Raw genomic sequence first — 22,254 nt, 5'->3', positions numbered from 1 at the left:
CTTTTGTATTTTGAGTGTTACTAGCATGAACTGTAGGTGATTGATGCTGCTCATGTCTGCAATTACGAAGCATGAAATTTAGTACAAGTGTAGACTGCTATTAGGAATTGCAATTTTAAACATTTAAAGAACTTTTGCAGTCCTGGGAATATCGATGTCTGTTCTCAACCCTTGTGAATTCATGAAGCACAAGGATAAAAATGGACCATTTCCAGAGGGGTAGTCTGCGTAATTGCAGCGGTGGTGATGAGACGCGTGCCATGTTTTTTTTTTTTTGGGGGGGGGGGGGGGCACAGCGCCGTGACAGGAAGAATGCGCGCATCAAGGCACCCTACGACAGTAGCAAACCGAGCAACACCTGGCGTCGCAAGCTTGCAACATACCCGTAAAAAATGTGCGAATCCTGGCCCCCAAGATTGTCCACCACTGTGTGGCAGACAACTCGGACCCCCAGTTTTTATTTCGGCAATTTCCACGGGAGGCATTGTTCGGACCCGAAAAAGCCCCATTCTGGGATACAGGGAAGCTTAAAGTAGGAGGCATGTATATGTGATGTTTACCTTCAGGCGAGGGTTAACAAAAAAAAAATTGTTTCTTACATCCACCTTTGTTTTTTACATCAAACATTTCAGGATTTAAAGCGTGGTCAATGAGAGGATATACTATGGCTGATAATCTATGGCTGGAATAACGTAATTAATCCATTCCACTTTTTTCCCCTTGATATTGCACAGCAGTAATTGTCTGTATTATATCCGTCTACGTTGTTGCTAGGATTGGCTGTACTTGAATGATGAATAAGGAATGGTGTTGAGTGAAAAGAATTCATATGTTATGTACCAGCGTGGGCAGTGGTCCCGTTAAGACGAAATAACACGAAAAGTGACTGTCGTCGGTGACAACACAAGTGGCACCAAAAGTCGCATGACGTCGTAAGAGATGCGACTTCGTCATGATGTCACAAACTGCAGAGATTTGTGACATCATGACCTATGACAAAGTAATCACATAACATCGTCACTTGGTCATAGGTGGGCTGATCCCAGAGGCAGTGCAACCCCACTGTGCAAGGTGCAGAAAGTTGTTTCCCGGGGGGGGGGGAATCTAAACAATTGACTGAAAAGAAAAAGAACTTTGAGGCTTTCACCTTTGAGTTGTCTTAGGCGAATGCATAAGGGACCTTGCAAGTTTTTTGTGGTCAGTCAAAGAAGTGATGATCATTGCACTTCATCCAGTTACCAGATGCATTGTAGTGGTTCAAAATTGAGCTTGCTGATACGTTGAAATATTTTTGACAGATGGTAAACGATGGGACAAGAAAGACAACACATTGGTGTGTTCAGCTGCTGTGCTTTTAAGCTGAATATATGCAAAACAGTTTACCGAATGCTGCACCCTCGTGCTGTGAGTGGTCGGTGCCACAGATAACTGCTGGCTTATATACCTGAGTGAACATCTTGCTGGGCTAGGTGACGAAACGGAGCTAGATGGATGATATGCACAGATCTTGCCTGTCTTTTTGCATGTGCCAAGATACAATTTTTGCTTGCTGTGACCTTGTTACTCTTAATGGGCGGTATTCATGACAAGGAAGGAGAGGGGAAGAACAAATGAAAGATCGGGAGGTTAACCAGGACTGATTGGCTACCCCTCAGGGGAGGAAATGTTTGAGGGAAGAAGAGAGACTATGGTTGGTGTCGCTTATGTAGTAACCATTCTAAGATGGTCACAGCCCTTCAGAATCTCGGCATTGCGTTTGTGGCTTTCTGTAGCTGTGACGTGCGAGCCTATGGTTTCAAGATTTTGTCCACGGGGAAAGCTCTTTCGTTTTGCTAGCCTATAGCTGTTCGGAGGTCAAGTCTTTTGTTTTCAAAAGAGGGGCAGTAGCATAGGAGGTGCTTGATAGCCTTTTTAGCACTGCAGTTGGAAAGGGAATGGGGCGTTGGAACTCATCCTGGGGGGGTATCGGGAGGATATGTATAAACCACAAGTGGAGTGTTCAGATGAGCACATACCACCTTTTTCATGCTCCTGTGTACAAAGCAAAACAGCACTACCGGTCTTCAAAGAAGGCACGCCAGTTAGCTGGTATTTGGCTTAAATCGGGAATCAATTTTTTACCATTTTAAGTAAAGCACACTTCATGCAAGGTGATCGTTGAAACTAGATAGTCATGGCATGATCAAGAGATGGAACAGCTGTGACTTTTCGGTGCAGATCTTTTCACAGGCAAATAAATAAGTCCTTTCGACGCAGAACAAATATACATCTGTATGCCATACAATCTTACATCTGTATGCGATACAATAGTAAACAAGTGCACTAGAGCCGTCTGTATGCTTGTCGATCTGGCATTTTGAGTAAAAATAACGGGGCTAGTTCAATTCATTTTTATTAGAATGCCTTTTTCCTCTGCACATATCGCAATATAAAACTGCCCATAAGATCTCAATTTGCGACAAGTGCTTGTACATTAGCCGCACTCCAAGAAAGCCAAAATATTGCACAGGGAGACAAGCACCACTAAACCAATGTTGCAGTGTCCAGACATTTCATACAATGTCGAAAGATATCCTGGATAAGTGTGCACCAGGTCATGTGAAAGTTTAACTTACAACCACGGCATCTACTGTTCCAATTGTGCCGGGTTGCAGGAAGGTCTTTACTAATAGCTAATTATTAGGCAGGCAGTTGCTAACCTCCCTGTCCTTCCTCTTTTTTTTTTGTCCCCCCCTCTAGCCCAGTATGTGTCTTATGAGGCGAGACGTTACAACTGTGCAAAGTAAAGTGCAACCAAACATTATCTGAGGTTGCCTTTTGATTCAACAAGCTCCTAATCGCAGCAGTATGAGGAAAACAGAAGTGTGCCACAAACAAAACAGAGATGACTGCACAGCAGCAGTACATTGGAAAACTTCAGCCAAAAATAATTGCAATGAAACAAAAACAGCAAGTGAAAGCCAGACCTCTTCACCTCCACGATGGTGATAAGCGTGTTTTAGGTTTTAGTTTGTTTTACTAAAGCAAGGAAGCTTTTAAGATTCCATGCCAGGTGCTTGGTGCAATTTTTTTTGCTAAAATTCCATTTTGAAACAGGATGGTGCAAAGAACATTTGATGCAATTTGGTGCTCTTGATACAGCTATTACACCACTCATAATAATTCCCTATATAAAAAAAAAAATAGACGGTTGTTTGGGCATGCCAAGACAAACGGACCATTTTACTGCTGTACCACGCATTATGGCAGCTTAACATTTTAGTAGGAATGAATTTATCATACAGCTCAGTGCCACGTCAGTTCGACAACATTGGCATGCCTAATGCTGCAATACCTTCTAGTCAATCTTAATTATGTCTTTAACACATATAGCTTTATTAAGTTCTACTGTCTTTCAATATCGCCCTTGCCCATCAATATATACAGTAGACTCTCAGTAAACGGAAATCTGATATACATAGTGCTTAAATGGAACTAACCCTGATATGATTGGCTTTATATCTGAATTCTGCACCCCTGTTCATCTCTCAGTAAATGGAACTCCTGTTAAATGAAACATATTTTGCTGGTCCCTTCAGGTTCGCTTTAATGAGTCTACGGTATTTGTACTTGCCAAACTGCAGCGTAGCCAGAAATCTTTTTCGGGGGGTTCAACAATACTATATGTACGTTTGTGCATTTGTATGTGTGGCTGTATATACACACATGCAAAATTCAAAAATTTCGGAGATGTTTTAACCCCCCCCCCCCCCCCACCTCCCAGCTACGCCAGTGCTGCCAAGCAAAGCATATCAGCCAGCTGCTCAACTTTTGCAAACATAAATCTACTGGCAAAGGGTAGAGGAAGGCATGTACGTGCCCGGTATTTTTCTAGAACATCTGGAGCTTTAGTGTTTCTGCAATATACATTACTGTGAATTTGAGAAGAATTGGCTGTGCCAGTATGGGACAAGCAGACATCGGTCAGTTGCACTTTCCACAACACCTCTTTATTGGAGATCAAGAAAATGTGTCAATGGTAACTATAAAAGAGCGGAGCAAGCATTCCTAAAAATACTGCTTTTGTTTCTGCATGCACGTCTCTTGAGCAACAGCCATTATCATCTGCAAGTCTCTTTACATATTCCCTTCCTTCTGTGCAGGCTAGCAATCTGGACATGCTTATGGTTATCGTTTTGCCTTTGCTCTTTGTTTAAAGCATTAAAAACTAACAACAGAAATAAAATTTACGGTAAAAGTATGCTTCATGATGTTCCAACGATGCAGCAGGACTTTGGTGGACAAGTGCTGTGTGCTGGTGTGTCCTGAAAAGCATATAACAAAGTTAGGTTTCCTTAAAATGCATTCAAATCACTCTGACCACTACAATCACTGGTCACTATGGCATTAAAAATGCGAAGCCTTTATGCATAATTTGCTAAAAGTTTAATCATTACTCTGGTGAAGGAACAAGCACTCAAAATTAGCAAGCAGCCTTTAGAATCTTTGCAAGAGTATGTATATCTAAGTAAATTATTAACCGGGGAGCCTACTTATGAGAAGTTAATTCACCAAGGATTAAGGATGGGCTGGACTGCATATCGCAGACATTCCCAAAATCTTGGCAGGCAATCTACTAATGTCCTTAAAGCAAAAAAGTGTACAATCATTGCATATTACCGGTGCTAACATACAGGGCTGAAACTTGGAGGATAACATACAGGGCTGAAAGTTGAAGACAGCAGAATGAATCAGAAGAAACAGGGGTAGCCAATAGTCTAGTTGTCATTAAAGGGCCCGTAAACAGGCTGCAACTTTTTTTTTACACCCCCCCAAACAAGCTCGGTAATTCGTACAGTAGACCGTGGCGATCACGTTTTCCGAATATTACAGCGCCGCGCGCCGCGCAGACCCTTCATTTCGAAAAACAATTCCCGCGCTTCTTTCCTACGCCGACCAATCCTCCTCGTACGCGCAGTGACACAAACTCGGCGATCGGCGAGTTGACGTAGCACTGAGCTCGTCGATTGGTCTAAACCAGGTCTCAACAAACAGTTGTCAAGTTAACGTCAGTTCCTGTTCCCACCCACCGCTACGAAACTGCGCCTTGTTTTTTTGCCCTGCGGTGATGCGGTTTCGGCCACCCAGTTGTCGCACGTATATTCCTCGCACTGCATAGCACCTGCACGCACTTTGCCTTCGACATGAGGCGAAGCGTTGTTCAGTTGCCGGCTGCAAATCGAGCGGGGAGAGGGGAATCTCCGGTAGCTCGGACGGGTCGCGCGGCGAGCGGGCTTCTCCAGGCTTTTCTCTCGCGCCCCTTTGACGTCTCGGAAAGCAAGCGTGCATTGTCAACTGTCACAAAGGTTTAAAAATAGTGAAGAGCCGAAAACTGCCCATCAAGTTACGGAGCACATGCGACAATATAAACATAAACAACCAGGAGCCACAGCAAGCGGAAGTGCATTGCGACTGATCGAGCTTGCCCATGACGTCAATTGTTGACGTCGTGTCACGTTGCCGAAGTGGGTGGAGTCACGACGACGGGCTACGCCTTTCCCTCCATGTGGCGGAGAAGGGTGGTGAGGCCACGCGAAAATTTGAAACCAGCTGAAACGGATATTCTACCCCCTGTAACTTCCTTATTATAGCACGTACTCGCAAAATTTTTACGGCAGCATGTTCACATAGCAAAAGTGCGCATATTTCTCTTCATTACAATTTTTGGACACCGGGGTTGTTTACTGGCCCTTTAAGAGAAAAAAAAAAGAAAGGTACAGAGACCTGGAGGGGCCACGTAATATGTAGGCGAGACAACCTATGGTCAAAGCAATGAAATACAGTCGCCGACCGTTTATTCGGACTTGGCGGGAACCGCTGAAAAGTCCGAATAATCGGGAGTCCGAAAAAAAGGATTCACCAGAAAAAAGCACTTTTATTGGCCCAGTGGCCGGAAAAAACTTGTTAGTGCGCGTCTGTACACATGTACGCTTACGCGCGAGCAAGTCGGCCTGTATTTCAGCCAATGTTTGGCCACCCCTGATGGTCGGCAATAGCACTGCAACGGCCTACGCTAAATCCGCATTTGATGGCTGTGGTGTGGGAGGTGCGTCGTCAGGCAGTCACTGTCCACATGCGCTGGTTCGAGTAGCTGACGGATGATCTCATCGCCCAACTCGGCGAAAACTCCCAAGCAACTTCCACCTGGTGAATAATCGCCGCTTTTTTCGCCATCGTCAGGGCCTTGTAGTTGCCGCGTTACTTTAGTTCCGACGGCGCACATGGAACGGGCAGCGTCGGAGCAATTTCAGCAGATCAGGCCTCGCACGAGCAGGACACAAAGCTCGGGATGCAGATCAGGCCTAGCCACAGAAACATCTGAGAACGCAAACCCTCACACGCCAAAAGGAAACGACGTTGGTCTAGTTGATGTTGCAGCGCTTCTGTAATCTGTTGTCGTACTCTCTTTGTCCGAATTAGGATCCGCGTCGTACTCGTACGCGCTGTCATTCATCTCAAACGCCGCACAGAGCCAATTCCAAGCTTGGCTTGGCTTGGCCTGCTGTTTGGCCGTGGTAGCCATTCAATGGATACGTGACTGGCTAAAGCCAAAAGGCAACCGTTACGTGTAGCCAACAAACATAGCCTTCGAGATCGGTAACTTCTGCGTGGATTTTTGACACTGGCACGATCTCCAGTTATAGCCAGTGCAACATTTCAGTGCTGGCAACCTAGTAAAAATATTGTAAACATTGCTGACAGCTTGTTATGGCGTTCAACGTCGCACTCTATCAGCCAGTCGGAGTCCGAAAAATTGAACGGCGGGCTGTGGGGCGTCTGAATTTTCGGTCGTGAGTTTACATTACTTCAATGGGACGAGTGGCGGTGCCGCGAAGGTGTCCGAATAAACGAGCATGTCCGAATTTTCGGCGTCCGAATAAACGGACGGCGACTGTATACACCAAGGGATGGGAAACACGGCCGAGGGCAGCAGCAAGTTAGGTGGGTGAGGAAATCAAGCAATTTGCACGAATGAAGTAAAATCAGCTTGCCAAGACTGGGTAAACTGGAGATCATTAGGAGAGGCCTTCGTCCTGCAGTGGACATAGAACAGACTGAAGATGATGATGAGCTCGAAATGAAGTGTATTACATCATAAAACAGCGCACATACACAAATACAAAAGAAGAAAGAACCGACAACACTTTTGTATTCTTCTTTTGTATTTGTGTGTGTGTGCGCTGTTTTATGATGAAGTTCGACCAACTCGCCCAAATAGCTACCTTGCTGAAGTGTATTAGCGTCTTGAAATGGGCTGGTTTGTACACACTGATTTTGAATGAAGAAGCAGTGGTAGAACAAGATGAAGGAGCGAGGGCACAAACACGGCACTAACAACCATATTTTATGGCGTTTGCTTGTCAGTATTTATTGACGTGCAAGCGCAATAAAATATAGTTGTTACTCAGTTCCATGTTTGTGTTCTCTCGTCTTCCTCTTGTTCTACTGCTCTTTCTTCGTTCAAAATCAAAATGAAGTTACAACCCATTTGTGGTGCAGTAAGGTGTATTAATTTTATCTACAGTCGCCGACCGATAAATCGGACACCGATAATTCGGACATGCTCGGTAATTCGGACAGTCGCGCGGCACCGCCGATGATCCCATAGAAGTAATGTGTAAAGACGACCGATATTTCGGACAGCTGCGAAATCTACATTCGATAACCCGGACTCTGTCCGAGACTGTCGCGCACGCCGAATTGCCAGCCATTATCTCCTTCGGCACCCGTACCATACAAAGTATGGCCTCAGAGATCAAAACGAAAGCTAATTGGAGATCTATGAGGCTCTATTTCGATCGCTACTTTATGCCTCAGATTTGGGATTGGAAATGCTAATCTTGGAGGCACTGGTCAACTGTGGGAAATCGTGTCGACATCGCGAACATCCTACATTCCGGTTCCTGTATCCCCGCGCTGCGTTGCTATCGCCGCCATTTTGTCGAATGCGTCTGCGGTAAAGCGTTCTGCGCGCGCGTTCATTTTCATCTTGAAACTTGCTTTATTTTACGCTCTGCTGTCTCAAAAGATCTGAGTTAAATGGTGCCAACGGTGCCCTCACAGCCAGCGCCGAAGGCCGCGCCGACGACAACGAAAGGCGGCAGATACATTCAACTGCCGATTTTTCGGACGCCCGATTTTCCGGACATGCTCGAAAATTCGGACGCTTTCGCAGCACCGTCACCAGCCCCATAAACGTCAGTGGTCAAGAACGTCAGAAATTTCGGACGCTAAAACTCTTTGGCGTCCGATTTTTCGGACTTTCTGCCCAAATTGCAGGTTCGAAAGGCAATAATTGAAGCCCGCATCTCTGCTGCGTCTATCATCTCGTAGGTTCGAACCAGCGCTTTCGCGAGTCGGCCTGTTTGCGACAGTAGCAGAGTCCGAAAGTCAGCTTTGTCGCGATGCCGAAGTGTTATGGAGTGAAGCGGACCGGAAATTCAAAGGGGCCGCTATCACGGCGCCGTGCGGCGATGTCTTTACGGATAAGCAGTGGAAATGCACGGAGGCGTGATGGCGGCAGGTGGCAAACGCGCCAGTACGGCTCAATCGCTGACGAGCCTTACGATAAGCATCTTCAGTCAACTGCTCGATAGTGCATGTGGCCTGGGGCAGTTGCATGCGTAGTACACGCATTTAATAGGCGAGAACCCAAACGCGCCGCGCCGCCATTCATGCTGCCTCTTTGTGGGACCGCTAAGTGCGCCGCACAGACGCGTTGCCTTCACGAACGAAACCAGCTCGTCATCGTACAGCGATCACATCACATTGGCGGAGATGCAGGCGGACTTGGTTGCACGTAAGCGGAAGTGCGGGCAGCAACGCATTGACAACTTTTTTCGGCCACCGGGACCTTGAAGTGTCAATAAAAGTATTTTTTTTTTCTGGCGCATTCGTTTTTTTGGACATTCGATAATTCGGACTTATTTACGTTCCCCGTGGAGTCCGAATTATCGGTCGTCGACTGTAGTTGGTTAGGCTGCTTACTGAAGACATACAAGCAAGCAGATGATGTAAGTGCCTTGTCTTCTGCACTGTTTTCAATATAGAGAACAGGTGGGACAAGATGAACTTACAAGATAAGACTGGAGGCATTTGGACGCTTTCTAGTCGGTGACTCCGTGCACTCGAAGCTCGGCAAGGAGGTTTTCTAGATAAGAAGGGTCTGGATAACCGTGCCCTGTGTGGTTGGAGCCACACTCGGTCTTGTGGTGAATCTCATTCCACGTCACGGTGTCCAGCTCTCCCGTGGTGGTCGACTGGCCAATGGTGAAGATGAGCCTCCGATCCCAGGCGTCCACCAGCAGCTTCAGTGCCTGTCAGAAACCGCAACATTCATGGCCGGAGACAAAGCTTGCCAATGCACAATGCTTCAGGTGGGCAAGCCTGATATGCAGGACAAGACTGATAAAACTGGCAACAGGCAATGGGAAGGACACACTGTGATGTACTGAAATTCATTACAGCATCTGTGAGGTACTAAATTAATTGGCACAAGCAAAAATTTTTCTTACTTCTTCAATGCACTACTTCTAATACACTAGATAAGCATAAACATTCAGGTACCAATTATGTCTGTTGAAAGGTTCACTTGAACACCATTACTTGGTAGCCAGTATTTTTCAGCACTTCGAGCCCACTAATGTAAACCAACTGCAAGTTATGAAAAACACTTGAGGTGTGGGAACCATAATTTTATCACATGATTTGTGCCAATGAAACAGCAAACCACTTCAATAGTTGGTCTAGAGCAAATCATCACAAACACCTCAAAGAGAAGCCTTTACATAACAACCAAATAGCACTGCAGCAAACATGTAGGGTTGTATTATGTAAGCCTATCTCATCACAACGAACTGCGATAATCTGACGATGAATGTCCACTTTATCTGAGGTCTGTAATATGTTGGTGGTGAAAAAGAACATTTTTAAGTACACATCAGTACTACAGTCGCTGACCGTTTATTCAGACGCTGAAAATTCGAACATGCTCGTTTATTCGGATACCTTCGCGGCACAGCCACTCGTCCCATTGAAGTAATGTGAACTCACGACCGAAAATTCGGACGCCGCACGGTGCGCCGTTCGATTTTTCAGTCTCCAGCTGGCTGATCGAGTGCGACATTGAATGCCACGGCAAGCTGTCAGCAATGTTTACAATGTTTTTGCTAGGTTGCCAGCACTGAAATGCTGCACCAGCGGTAGCTGGAGGCCGTGCCAGTGTCAAAATTCACGCAGAAATTGCCAATCTCAAAGGCTCTGTTTGTTAGCTACGCGTAACGGTTGCCTTTTGGCTTTAGCCAGTCAAGTATCCATTGAACAGCTATTGCGGCCAAACAGCAGGCCAAGCCAAGCCGAGATTGGAATCAGCTCAGTGTGGCGTTTGAGGCGAATGACTGCGCGTACGAGTATGACGCGGATCCTAGCTCGTACAAAGAGAGTACGCCAACACAAGCGCTGCAACATCAACTAGCCCAACGTCGTTCCCTTTTGGCGTTTGAGGGTTTGCGTTTTCAGATGTGTCTGTGGCTGCGTCCCAAGCTTTGTGTCTCGCTCCCTTGTTTGTTGCTTGGCGTGCAAGGCTTGATCTGCTGAAATTGCTCCGACGCCGCCCGTTCCATGTGCGCCGTCGGAACTAAAAAAACGCGGCAACTACAAGGCCCTGACGATGGCAAAAAATGGAGCGATTATTCGCCAGGTGGTACGCGGCCGATCTCAATCCGAAGTTGCTTGGGAGTTTTCGCCGAGTTGCGCGATGAGATCATCTGTCAGCTACTCGAACCAGCGCATGTGGACAGTGACTGCCGTGATGACGTGCCTCCCACACCACAGCCATCAAATGCGGATTTAGCGTAGGCCGTTGCAGTGCTATTGCCGACCCACACGAGTGGCGAAACATTGGCTGAAATAGAGGCCGACTAGGTCACGCGTAAGCATGCATGTGTACAGACGCGCATTAACAAGTTTTTTCTGGCCGCTGGGTCAATACAGGTGCTTTTTTCTGGTAAATCCTTTTTTTCGGACGCCCGATTATTCGGACTTTTCGGTGGTTCCCGCCGAGTCCAAATAAACGGTCGGCGACTGTATTTTAGATATCTCGTTAATGCGTTTAGCTGGGCTAGTTGGTACTGACTTAATGCATCCATTTTTTTTTTCTAGCAAACACAGCACTACAGACTACACAGAACCTAGCAGTGGTCCTTTGTGTGGGGGCAGACATTGTAATGAGCACAGACTCAAAAGTTCCGCTGAGCCGACAGTTTGGGCTAACAACTCTCCAAGACAAACGCCATGCGTAGCACACAGGAGACTGTGAAATTCAGTCTGTCGATATTCTTGTGTATGTAGTGTGGTGCATCTCACCCGCCGGCCTTGATCATTGTTAGGCAGGTATCCATGCCTAGGGAATCCTCTTGCAGTGTAAGGCATGCCGGGTCGTGGGTGCTCAGGCCCTTGAATTCCAGCAGGGATGTGGTATGTTATTTGAATGGTACCACAGCCTTCATAGCCAGGAAGCGCGAACGGCAACACCTGGAAGTTCATGATACCCGGTGGCTGGTTGCCTCGCTTCACTCCATAAATGGCCTTGCACACAGGGCACTGCAGGTAGCTCGCCTGCGAAGCAAACACACAATGTGTATTGAAGCTAATGCACTTCCTCTGAGGTACCACTAAACACAAAAGACCGAACAAAAAGACTGCAGACTAGAAGACGAGCACTAATTGATCACTAGATAAATGTGCGTACCACGTGAGAGAATTTGATGTGTGACATATTAAGTTCAGCCATGAAGTTAAAGCACGGTGCGGCATCATGGCAGCACACTGCTGTCAAGCGCCACCACAAAGCAATGTTAGTGTGTAACCTGTATCTCCATTCTGTAATTCCAAGAATTATTGTATTGCTAGAGTGAGTTAAATACCAGAAAGCATTGCGGTGTGACAACGAGTGTGACAACAATCAGACCAAGTGAAAAATGGCTGTCAAGCAGATGGAGGGAGCAAAACAACATATATGTGACAATAGTGAAGATCCACTAACACTGTTTGAACAATGGCAGTAACTGACCTTTGCATTGCTCTTATACATTGCTGCAAGGCAGGCATAATGGAAATGATGGCTACAGTGGGCCAAGCGAACCACCCTGCCGCTGCTGTTGTACGATGAGGAGGCAACCAGTGGTTCACAACAGATGCTGCAATCCTCCTACAGAGAGACAGAATAAAATGAAGGAAGGGCAAGGAAAAGATACAGGGCTTACTGGTGTGATGCCACCTTTGCGCGCAGTAGATGCAGTTGTAAAAGCATAGCAGCAAGAACTAGAAAGTTATCACAGCGAGATTACGACGCAGTAAAGATTGGTGCCCCGATTAATTTTGGATTACTGTGTTTGGATTACGCAGTAAAGATTGGTGCCCCGATTAATTTTGGATTACTGTGTTTAATGTCCCAGATACACGCTCAAGCTATGAGATATTTTCTAGTGATTACTGCAGATATTCATGATCCATATATTTAGAAAAGTTAGCGCTCATGGGCTGGGCGGACAAAAAATGCTCATTTCTTATGTCTCCTACAGATGCTTTTCATAGAAAAGCAGTTCTTCAATGTAATCACAGTTGAATCTGAATATGTAGAATCTGATGAGAATCACAAAATAGTTAGATATTTGGTAATTCGTTACAGACATGGGCCACAGGCACTGTGGTTATCCCCACTATAAGTATGCTTCAACGCATTACCTGACTGTGTTGCATTGAAGCTAACAAGCTCTTTGTCAAATTCGTCACTATGGAGCGCAAATCAGACCCCCCTGCTGCATGAACCATAAATAGTTTTAGTCACATGCGAATTTTTTCGTCATGGCATGTAATTCCCCTCGTAGTCAGTGCCATGCCTGAGAGCATCTGCCAAAACAGTGTCAACAGCATAAATATTTCTAATAACACGAGAAGTGATCATAGCATTTTTAGGGGTCCAGCATTCCATATACTAGCAAAGAAAATGGCAGTAATCGTTTTCGATATACAGTTAATACAGCATTGTACTTTCACAAGTTCTTTCTTGAATGTGCTACAGTTCTTCGATATAAACAATAAATCAATATATCTGGGTTCGAAGGTACTTCCCAACGTAATCATATAACAGTCACATCTGTCATGAAAATACCTTCATTACGTCTGAATAATAAGCATATGATATATGCTGATAATCTATGATAAACGTTTCACATTATATCTTTATTTAACTCAGCACTGTTTGCAAGTTTAGGGCAGTGTATGGATTACAATTTCTGAAAAAGTTGTTTAGTCACTGGTATATGTCAGCTGCTTCCAAATGTTCGACATTCCAGGCAGCGTTTGTTACCAAAGATATGCAGAATAATTGACAAAAGATAATTCAAATACTTTTTCATCTCTGACTTACCGTTGGAATTGTATCTATGACATCAACCGTGTGCTTTTCAAGGAACTCCTCAGGCGCAAGAGGTTCTACATGAAAACAAGGGGGTTTAATGAGGACAGTAGAATTGTTTCCTTCATTGCACAAGCAGCACAACAGCAACCTGAGTTGCGTCTTGTCTAAGGATGCATTGCAATCTATGCGTGAAGGTCAAGAAATTAGTTTACCTTCTTGCAAAATAAGTAAATCATGAAATGCGTTGTGTGGAGTGGTTACTGATTTGTTTTTCAATTAACCAGGAGATGCCTGTGACAAAGATGCAACATTCACGGGTCGAATGGCTCATGTCAAAACCACTACAGAACACGTGGACCTTAAGCAATGCCACATTAAATTCATTCCTACGGTTTTACGAGCCAAGCCCATGATATTTTTATGAGACATGCTGTATTGAGGGGGCTCTGAATTAATTTAGACCATCTGGGGTTCTTTAGTGTCCACCTAAACATAAGTGCACAGCCGTTCTCGCATTATCACCCCCATCGAAATGCTGCTGTTGTGGCTGGGACTCAAACTCGCACGTTTTAGCTTTGCAGCACATTATTTTAGCCATTAAAATACCATGGTGGGTACTTCTTCAACAATGAAGGCACAGAATGCCTATACACTTTTTTGCTTTACATTGAGTAGTCAAGGAAATCAAATGAGACACTATTCCGAGATACCCGTCTAGAATCAACAGGCTCAGCTGTGAAACACTTGTAAGCGGTATGCTTTTCCAGCTGTTGATATCCACATCTAAAAAAAAAAAATTGTGCACCTTTCTTGGGATCCGTCCATGAGCTGTCAGGTAGCTTTATGCCATCAAGATCATTAGGGCCTTCTGTTTTGAGGCTCTTGTTTGATACACCTTCTGATGTACACGGGATTCCAGCGACAGAAACTGTATGGCTGCTTTTTCGTCCCCTGCGTTTCTTGGGTAAACTGGAATACGAAGGTGTAAACATCATCAGCGATATACTAGTATCACTAGAACAAACAATGTCTCACTGCAATTTTTTAGTAAGTGTTTTTTATACCACATGAGAGGTCTATAGAAGCTAACACACAAAAATTTTTGCTGCAATGAATATATTTGTGTGCACCATTCCACTTCAGTGAAATTGTTGCGAAACAGTGCTGACCTTTAGAAACTTGCTTAATGTGTATTAAACAGCTGAAAAGCCTGTACATCTTCGTACACTAAAACATGTCAATGAAATTCAATGCGCTCTTGTTCTCTAGCATTGGGCCTGCCAACATATGATGTAAATGGCCCACTAGCTCTAGTGACAGCTGCAGTTGCATTTCTCTAGTTTTTAGAGCAGCGTCTAGTGACTTTTGTGATAAAAACACTGCTGGTTGTGAAGTGCTCATTTTAATTTGCATATTGATGTCTGTACAATTGTCATATTTAAATTGTTTGAGTGAAAATGCAGCTTCCATTATTGAAGCCATTGGCAGCAAACAGCAAACCAGGTAAGCTGCCTTGCATGAATGGAGTTGCTCGTTTTTCTTGTGAAAATTTCCGCGTGTCCTGCCAATTTTATCTGGGTGGGAATACACTATCATTATCATCATCTGTCTATCTTCATATCCACTGCAGGATGAACACCTTTGCCAGTGAACTCCATTTATCCCTGTTTTGTGCTATCTGATGGCAAGTTACGAATTAAAGTATGTTTACAGTCGAACCCGGGTATATAGAACTCGCCAAAAAACGTTTATTAGTTCGATATATGGCATAATTCGATATAGGCCCGCTATAGGATTTTGACACAAAGGCACATAACAATAAGAAAAGTACTTTATTAATATGGTGGCTTACTCGCGTGCCCTACTTTGGAACAAAATAGTCCTGGATTTTCTTCTGTGTCAACGACTTCGCTGCCTGCGACAGCACGCACGCCTCCACGTTGTCCAACGAGTCGGAGCAGCTGAGGCCACAACCTTCCACATTCACACAATAGCGCCGGACCAACGCAAGTGCACTAATCACTTCGGAGGATGTAGGCAATGGGCCATCGTCAATTTCCTTATTGCTGTCGCTTTGGCTCGTGGCCGGCACGACGTCTGCAACGTAGTCCTCATCTTGTAGCTCACCCATGATGGCGACATCATCGTCCGCACTGACGAACTCGTTGAATGTCGATCCGTCGATAGCTTCCGGGAACTCTGCCAGCTCGCTCCAAACTTCGGCGGAAACACCAGCCAGCCTGAACCGCCTTGGAAATCGTTCCTGCCAAGCAGGAAAGCAAGGTCCTTGGCTTTCTGCTCGATCATAGGGCCGGACACCGGGATGTTTCGTGACCGAACGTCCACAAACCATTTGTAAACGGCTGCTTCAACATCTTCGTACACAGCAGTGCGCACACGTCGGGCGCCATGGGCACCTGGCCTTTTGTCCGACTTGGCCCTGATGTCTGCCTTGTTCTTCAGGATAGTACTCAAGGTGCTCCTTGGAATTTTGTACGCGGCGGCGACGTCGGACTTCTTTTCACCGCGCTCGACCCGATTTATGATTTCGAGTTTCACGGCGAACGGCAAATTCTGCCTCTTTGCACAAGCCATGACGACAGCGCGCCAATAAAGTTCACAGAGCACCAACAGGCAACACCACCAGCACGGACCACGCTGAATGAGGACTCGAGGAAAACAGGCAGCAGCAGGCACACAAGCATAAAGAAAGAAAAAATGGCGCTCACTTCTACCGCCTCCGCGCCCATTCCTCCATGTCCGCGCCTCGGCGAAAGCACGACAGCCTCTGATTGGCTGTAAGCGCTGCGAGCGGGTCAGGATCATTTCTTGGAGGGGGGTGTTTGCCCGTGCACAGCCAGGTCTAAACCACTTTTTCTAGGGTGGCACCGGCAGTTTTCCCCGCAACCGCGAGGGAAAGCCAACTTGCTGGGGCACTTTTGAGGCACATGGAGTTTGATATATCGGTTGTCGTTGCTATTTTCGTTCGATGTAACAGTAACTTTTGCTTTATATTCTCAATGTAAATTTACCGTGTTTAGAAATTGTTCGATATACAGGATAATTTGATATAAACGGGTTCGATATAGTCGGGCTCGACTGTATACTACCTAATTCTCCATCATACTTAAGTGTGTCTCCGTTCCCTTGGCATCTATTTTGTAGATCTAAAAACAGCCATTTACCAGCTCCACGCATTACATGGCCTGCCTAGCTCCAACTTGTATTCACATCTTTTTATTACTACGGCTAATATTTCTTGTACAATTGCTCACTTCACAGTATGGTATCCATTAATCCATTATACAGGTGTCCATTAATGCATCTTCCTCCAAGCTTCCAAGACAATGACAGTAGAGTCAAATTACTGGTACCAGCTGTGACAACAGCATGGTGGTCTATTGCATACCAGTTCAAAGTGAAATGGAGCGGACATGAACGAAGAATAACGTACCCTCGTTTGGCCAATATTTAGTGCACAAAGTGTCACAATACACAGACTTAAAAAACGAAACGATAAGAACAACTAACTACACTACCAGCAAATATGTCCTTCCTAATAAGCTCAGTTATGGGATAAAGTTTAAGCTACAGGATAAATGCAAGAGTTGGTAACGAAATGTTATTTTAGATAGATAATCACACTAATGCCCTTGTTCAATGAAATTTCACAGAACCAGCCTAATGTCTTCTATACAACACAAATAGATAAATAATTTGATACTTACATCTCTGCCACTACTGTAACATCAGATGAGTCGTCGCTCACAGGCGGCATCAGTTCCGCTGGCTTTGGTTTCCTATTGTGTGACAAGATGATGGCATTACTCTGTTGTCACCTTGGCACAAAATATATTCGTGCAATACATGGGAGCACCAGTATGACACACCAACCTTTGCACTACTACTGCAAAACCGGATGAGCCAATTTCACTTATTGGGGATGTCAACACAGTTTCCTTCCTGCCATGTGGTAACTAATACAAGATTTTCTTATGCACCTTGTGTATTGTAATTCTCAAGAAATGGCTTCTCAAAGTGTGAGACATACATTGTTCATGGGGGCACTTTCTCTAGTTGAGTCGTGACTAACGAAAACACTAATTAACTGCTTCCTTTTTCTGCTTAAGACACCGAATACAGCTTCATGCTTAACTACACGCAAGAGATGCTGCCAGAGGAATAAGAGAACTGAAGCACATTCAAAATAATTTCTCACAATTGGGTCAGAAAAGCTTCAAAGCACTTATTGCTTAAATGAAACTACATTTTTTTATTGCCATGAACTCAACATTCACAGGAGCCCAGCAAGTTGAAGGCTTAGTCAAATAAAATATGTGTAAACTGTTTCTATCAGTTCCAGGCCTGGTGGTTCACTGTTATCAAAAATTATTTAAACAAGTTCGTCTATACTACTTAAAAACCAATTAAATATATGTCACACTACAGTGAAACCTCGGTGATACGAATCTCGTGGGGTTACCAAAAATATTCGTGTCATCTGCAATTCGTATCAACAGAAAATATGGAAAATGGCCTATGTTTTCATTTATTGTTTCTCAGGGATGCAGCAACATCATGAACTGTTCTGAACGACTGCCAGTAATGTTTCTAGATGTCAACGATCATACTTGTACTCGTAAATATGGGGCACATGCGCGCGTGTGTAACTAGTTAACCAGGTGTGCTGTGACCCGTAACAGCTAGTAGCCCTCTCGAAATCTTAGTACGTTTTTTTCGCATGACATCAGAGTGCTGCGGTGAAAATGACTTATGGAGTGCTTTGCACACGATTGAACGCCAGAAAAATTTAGGAGCGCTGTCCTTTGTTGTTATTACTTTCTTATAGCGGCCGTGTTTTGAATGTTTTTCGGGAGATTTACGGCCATGCCCGCACGATCAGGAAGTCTGCTCAAAATTCTGGAATCTCCTGTGGAAATCAAAGAGTTGGCAGGTGTGCGCGTCCCCGACAGTCGTGCATGTTGATGCTGCTAGGGCTAGCTTCTTCGTGAAGACATGGCTTGCATCTACATGGCAAGCATGTGTAAATAAAGCACAATGACGCTGCCTCGAGCACAGCAGCACGCGTCGACGCGTTAAAGAGAGAGAGAGAGCGCGCTACGTTAGCACCATCTGTAATCTAAACGCAAAGGTACATGAAGGCGCATTGAGGCCTCCAAGATTCGCACGCACAGTCTCGGATGTCCCAGAGGTTACGATGCGCCACTGATGGCCTGTTCTGACAAACTCACGCGCGTAATTGCCTTGTCTTCTGCGACAGCACGGGCAACATCTGTTCGTACCTGTGTGGTAGCATACGTTCGTATCAAACGTCACTGGGTGAAAATCGGTTCGTATCAACCGTACTCCATTACATTGCAGGCTAATGGGCTTTGGCCGGGACCACAGAAAAATTCGTATCACCCCGAAATTCGTATGAGCCGTGATCGTATCCCCGAGGTTCTACTGTATTCATTATTGCTGTTGATAAGAACACCACAGAATTTTGTTGGGTCAAGACAAATCAAGATGAAAGATGACAAATTTTGTTGTCAATAAACACCTTTACTGTGAGAAAGCAGCAACTAATGAGCAGTGGAGGTTGAGATTGGTAAAGCTGTTGAAAATCCACCTTGTTATGGCACTCTATATGCAAACAGCTTATTTGGCAACATTTAGAATCTAGATATGAATGGCTGCTCTTAAGGTGAACTATTGCAAAAGACGTGAAAAGGAAAGTAAGCGATGCAGCAGCACTGTTTCACTGTTTACCGTGGCAGTTGTTTACAAGCCTATATCAATGCATATTGTGCACAACCTTTCAGGGACACTCAGGTCAACTCCAGGACACGTGACGGCGTCGGGTGCCAACGGGTAACTTTTTCCTTCAACTCTTCGAATGACACGGCAGAAACTTGTAAAATTGTTCCTTTGATGCATGCTTGCGAACTCCACAGTGTATATGCATTCGGGATAGTGGTCTTGCAAGTTAATCTTGGGCAATCCCTAGAAACAATATGGATAACATGTGTGTGAATACTTCTTGATGTAAATATAGTCACAAAGTTCATAATAAACACTCTCCATGCTTTTAAAAAAGACTAACGAGCTTAACGAATTCATAAGACAGTAGCTTGAACAATCAGTACAGAAACACGTTATAACCGCTTCAATGTAGAATACTACTTTTACTCCATTTTACTCCAGTGATTAGGGTGACCCATGTTCATGCTGATTTTTAGCCGCGTTGTTCTAACGGGACACTAAGGACATTTTGAGCAAGACAAACTGCGATCGCTCTCCAACACGCGACATCAGAAAAACTGTCGCCCTGATTGACCGTTGCACGCAGCAACTTTAGCAACGAAATGTCACATACGTGCTCCTTGGCTTTTTCAATGAGGCAAGAAAGATGCACGCTGTAAGGGTACCACTTTCCGCTGTTTGTCCGCCATTCCCAGTTGACACCTTTCGCCGGAGCACTATCAAGGGGATAAAGGTTTCTTCGTACTGGCGAAGCAGAACCTGCAATTTTGTCACGCACACTCACGCTTACGAACTCACATCGGGGACTACAGTAAGTGTAACAAGTCACGGAAACGATCTGCGCTTACAGTGATCCTGCTCGTCGCCGAAGACTTGCTGCATCTTCACGACATCGACGAAGTGAGCTTTCACACCTCTGCATGCGATGTCAATGGGTACTTTCGTTTCATCCTTGCTTTCCGACTTTATCCTGGCGCGCTCAAGCTTTTCGCAAGCCTCCGGCGGGTACGCCGTCCATGTTCCCGAGAATCGGACGTATTCCCACACAGCTACGGATAGTGTCACAGCAGTTGCCATAGTGCAGTGTTCTCGGCAACTTATCAGAACTTTACGAATCAATGATCCACAAACGCTTAACGCGTCTTACTTCGCACACATGGTTCTGTTTTTACGGCCAGCTCACCGAACGCGCTGCCGCCGCTGCTTTTGTTTGTTTCCAAACATGTGCTGATATCGATGCTAGCGAGGCTGTCCTACCAGGTATACCATGTCTACCGCCAAGTCTGGACCCTGGAACTACGAAAACTGTAAAATATTTTATTAACGCAGAAAAGAAATTGCGCTTGATAGTACAAAGCGGCTTGAAAAGAATAAGCTATATATAGATTATATAGCTTATTCTCTCTGAATTCTGTGTTGAGTGATCATCATTTTGGTCGTGATGCGGAAGCCGCAGAAGCGGAAAAACTGCGCAGTTTCAAACATAAAGTTTCTTACCATTGGTTTCAAATACTCGTATCGTAACCTCCTTCGCATTTTAGGTACAGTGTTCTAGAACTTTAGGCTATGCTCGTATTGTATTGGAGTTTCGTGGGCTTCGCAAGATATTTTTACAGCGTTAGTCCGTGCGACGCCGCCAGAAAAAACAGCCCAGCTTTCCAAGCTGGGCTCAGTGGGCTACAGATCGATAGTCAATCAATACTGATCGATAAGCAATCAATACCCAGTAATTCATAGAAAATGCCGCGAAACGCATGGTTATACTCAGTTGAGTTTGGATGCACGTATAACATCGATCGATAACCAATCAATACTGATCGATAACCAATCAATACTCAATAATTCATACAAAATGCCGCGGAACGCATGGCTATGCTCGTTTGAGCTTGGACGCACATGTAATAGCGATCGATAACCAATAACTACTGATCGATAACCAATCAATACCGATCGATATGCAGAACTAATGAACACGATAGCGACTCCGGCTAGGCATGACCGTAATACACGCGATTGCGCTGCGTAAAGCTTCGCCAACATCGGTCGCCAGCGATAGCCACGTTATCGTTTCCCGCCAAAACTTCCCGCCAGTGGTCGTGCGAACACAGTTACACCACAGCGACGTCAGCGTTGGTATAAAGGTCGCTCTAGAGTTACTGTATATGCTACTACAGTGACTCTAGGTCGCTCTACCACCGCCGCGCTAGGCATGACCGTAATACATGCAAGCCAGCATAACTAGCAAAACCTAGCAACAACTTAGCCAAGCCAGGACTAGCCAGGGGACGCTGTGACCCAGCCTTGCGCCACTTGTGTAAGTTGCGCAAATTTTGCTCTAAATACTGACATTCTCGAGGTTTAGCGTCTGGCTACTCATGATTTTTATAAACGGATTTATGCGCACGCGCTAGGCCTTTTTAAATGACAACCAAATGCCAAAGCTTTACGCCTTCGTTTGCGCACTTTTCAGTTTCTTTTTTTAAAATTTTTTTTCTCGTTTTAGTTTCACCAGTTCAGTGTCTAACCATGTCAGAAAACAGTACGCGCCGTGGATTGTTTTCTTCAGTTGATACCGTTACACGTCACTGTGTCTGAAATTTGAATTATAATTTTCTAACAAATGGTATAACAGCAGCCTGAATGTATATACTAAAGAGGTAGTGCTTTGAGCTAGTTGGTTTTCTGTAAGATAAAGTGGTGCAACGCGAAGCAACACGGAAGGAAAAAAAAAAAAAGACAGCTTCCCGCTAGTGGTGCCAAGCCTGAAGGAAGTGCGGAGCTGGATGGCAGGGGCGTAGCCAGAAATTTTTTTCGGGGGGGGGGGGGGGGTTCAACCATACTTTATGTATGTTCGTGCGTGCGTTTGTATGTGTGCGTGCCTATATACGCAAGCAAAACTGAAAAATTTCGGGGGGGGGGGTTTGAACCCCCCAACCCCCCCCCCCCCTTGGCTACGCCCCTGCTGGATGGCCTTCCTTGTTTATATTTTCTTCTTTCTTCTCTTTCTTTCTCTATGTTTCCTGTATCTA

General features: G+C 45.0%; 1 protein-coding gene across 1 annotated transcript; it reads right to left on the bottom strand.

The window, feature by feature from the left end:
- Positions 1 to 3,969: 3,969 nt before the first annotated feature.
- LOC119389490 (probable E3 ubiquitin-protein ligase DTX2) lies at positions 3,970 to 20,454 on the bottom strand. Its single transcript, XM_037656782.2, has 10 exons — positions 20,074 to 20,454; positions 19,839 to 19,984; positions 19,278 to 19,465; positions 17,188 to 17,259; positions 14,265 to 14,428; positions 13,469 to 13,533; positions 12,110 to 12,247; positions 11,404 to 11,655; positions 9,117 to 9,356; positions 3,970 to 4,304 (listed from the first exon to the last, which is right to left on the bottom strand). The coding sequence occupies exons 1-9, from the start codon at positions 20,300 to 20,302 to the stop codon at positions 9,147 to 9,149; spliced, it is 1,464 nt and encodes a 487-aa protein (XP_037512710.1). The 5' UTR covers positions 20,303 to 20,454; the 3' UTR covers positions 3,970 to 4,304; positions 9,117 to 9,146.
- Positions 20,455 to 22,254: the final 1,800 nt, after the last annotated feature.

This window comes from Rhipicephalus sanguineus, chromosome 4 (genome assembly GCF_013339695.2).
Source record: "Rhipicephalus sanguineus isolate Rsan-2018 chromosome 4, BIME_Rsan_1.4, whole genome shotgun sequence".
Taxonomy (NCBI): Eukaryota; Metazoa; Arthropoda; class Arachnida; order Ixodida; family Ixodidae; genus Rhipicephalus; species Rhipicephalus sanguineus.
The sequence above is the reverse complement of the archived record's forward strand: the minus strand, read 5'-3'. Positions and strand labels throughout refer to the sequence as shown.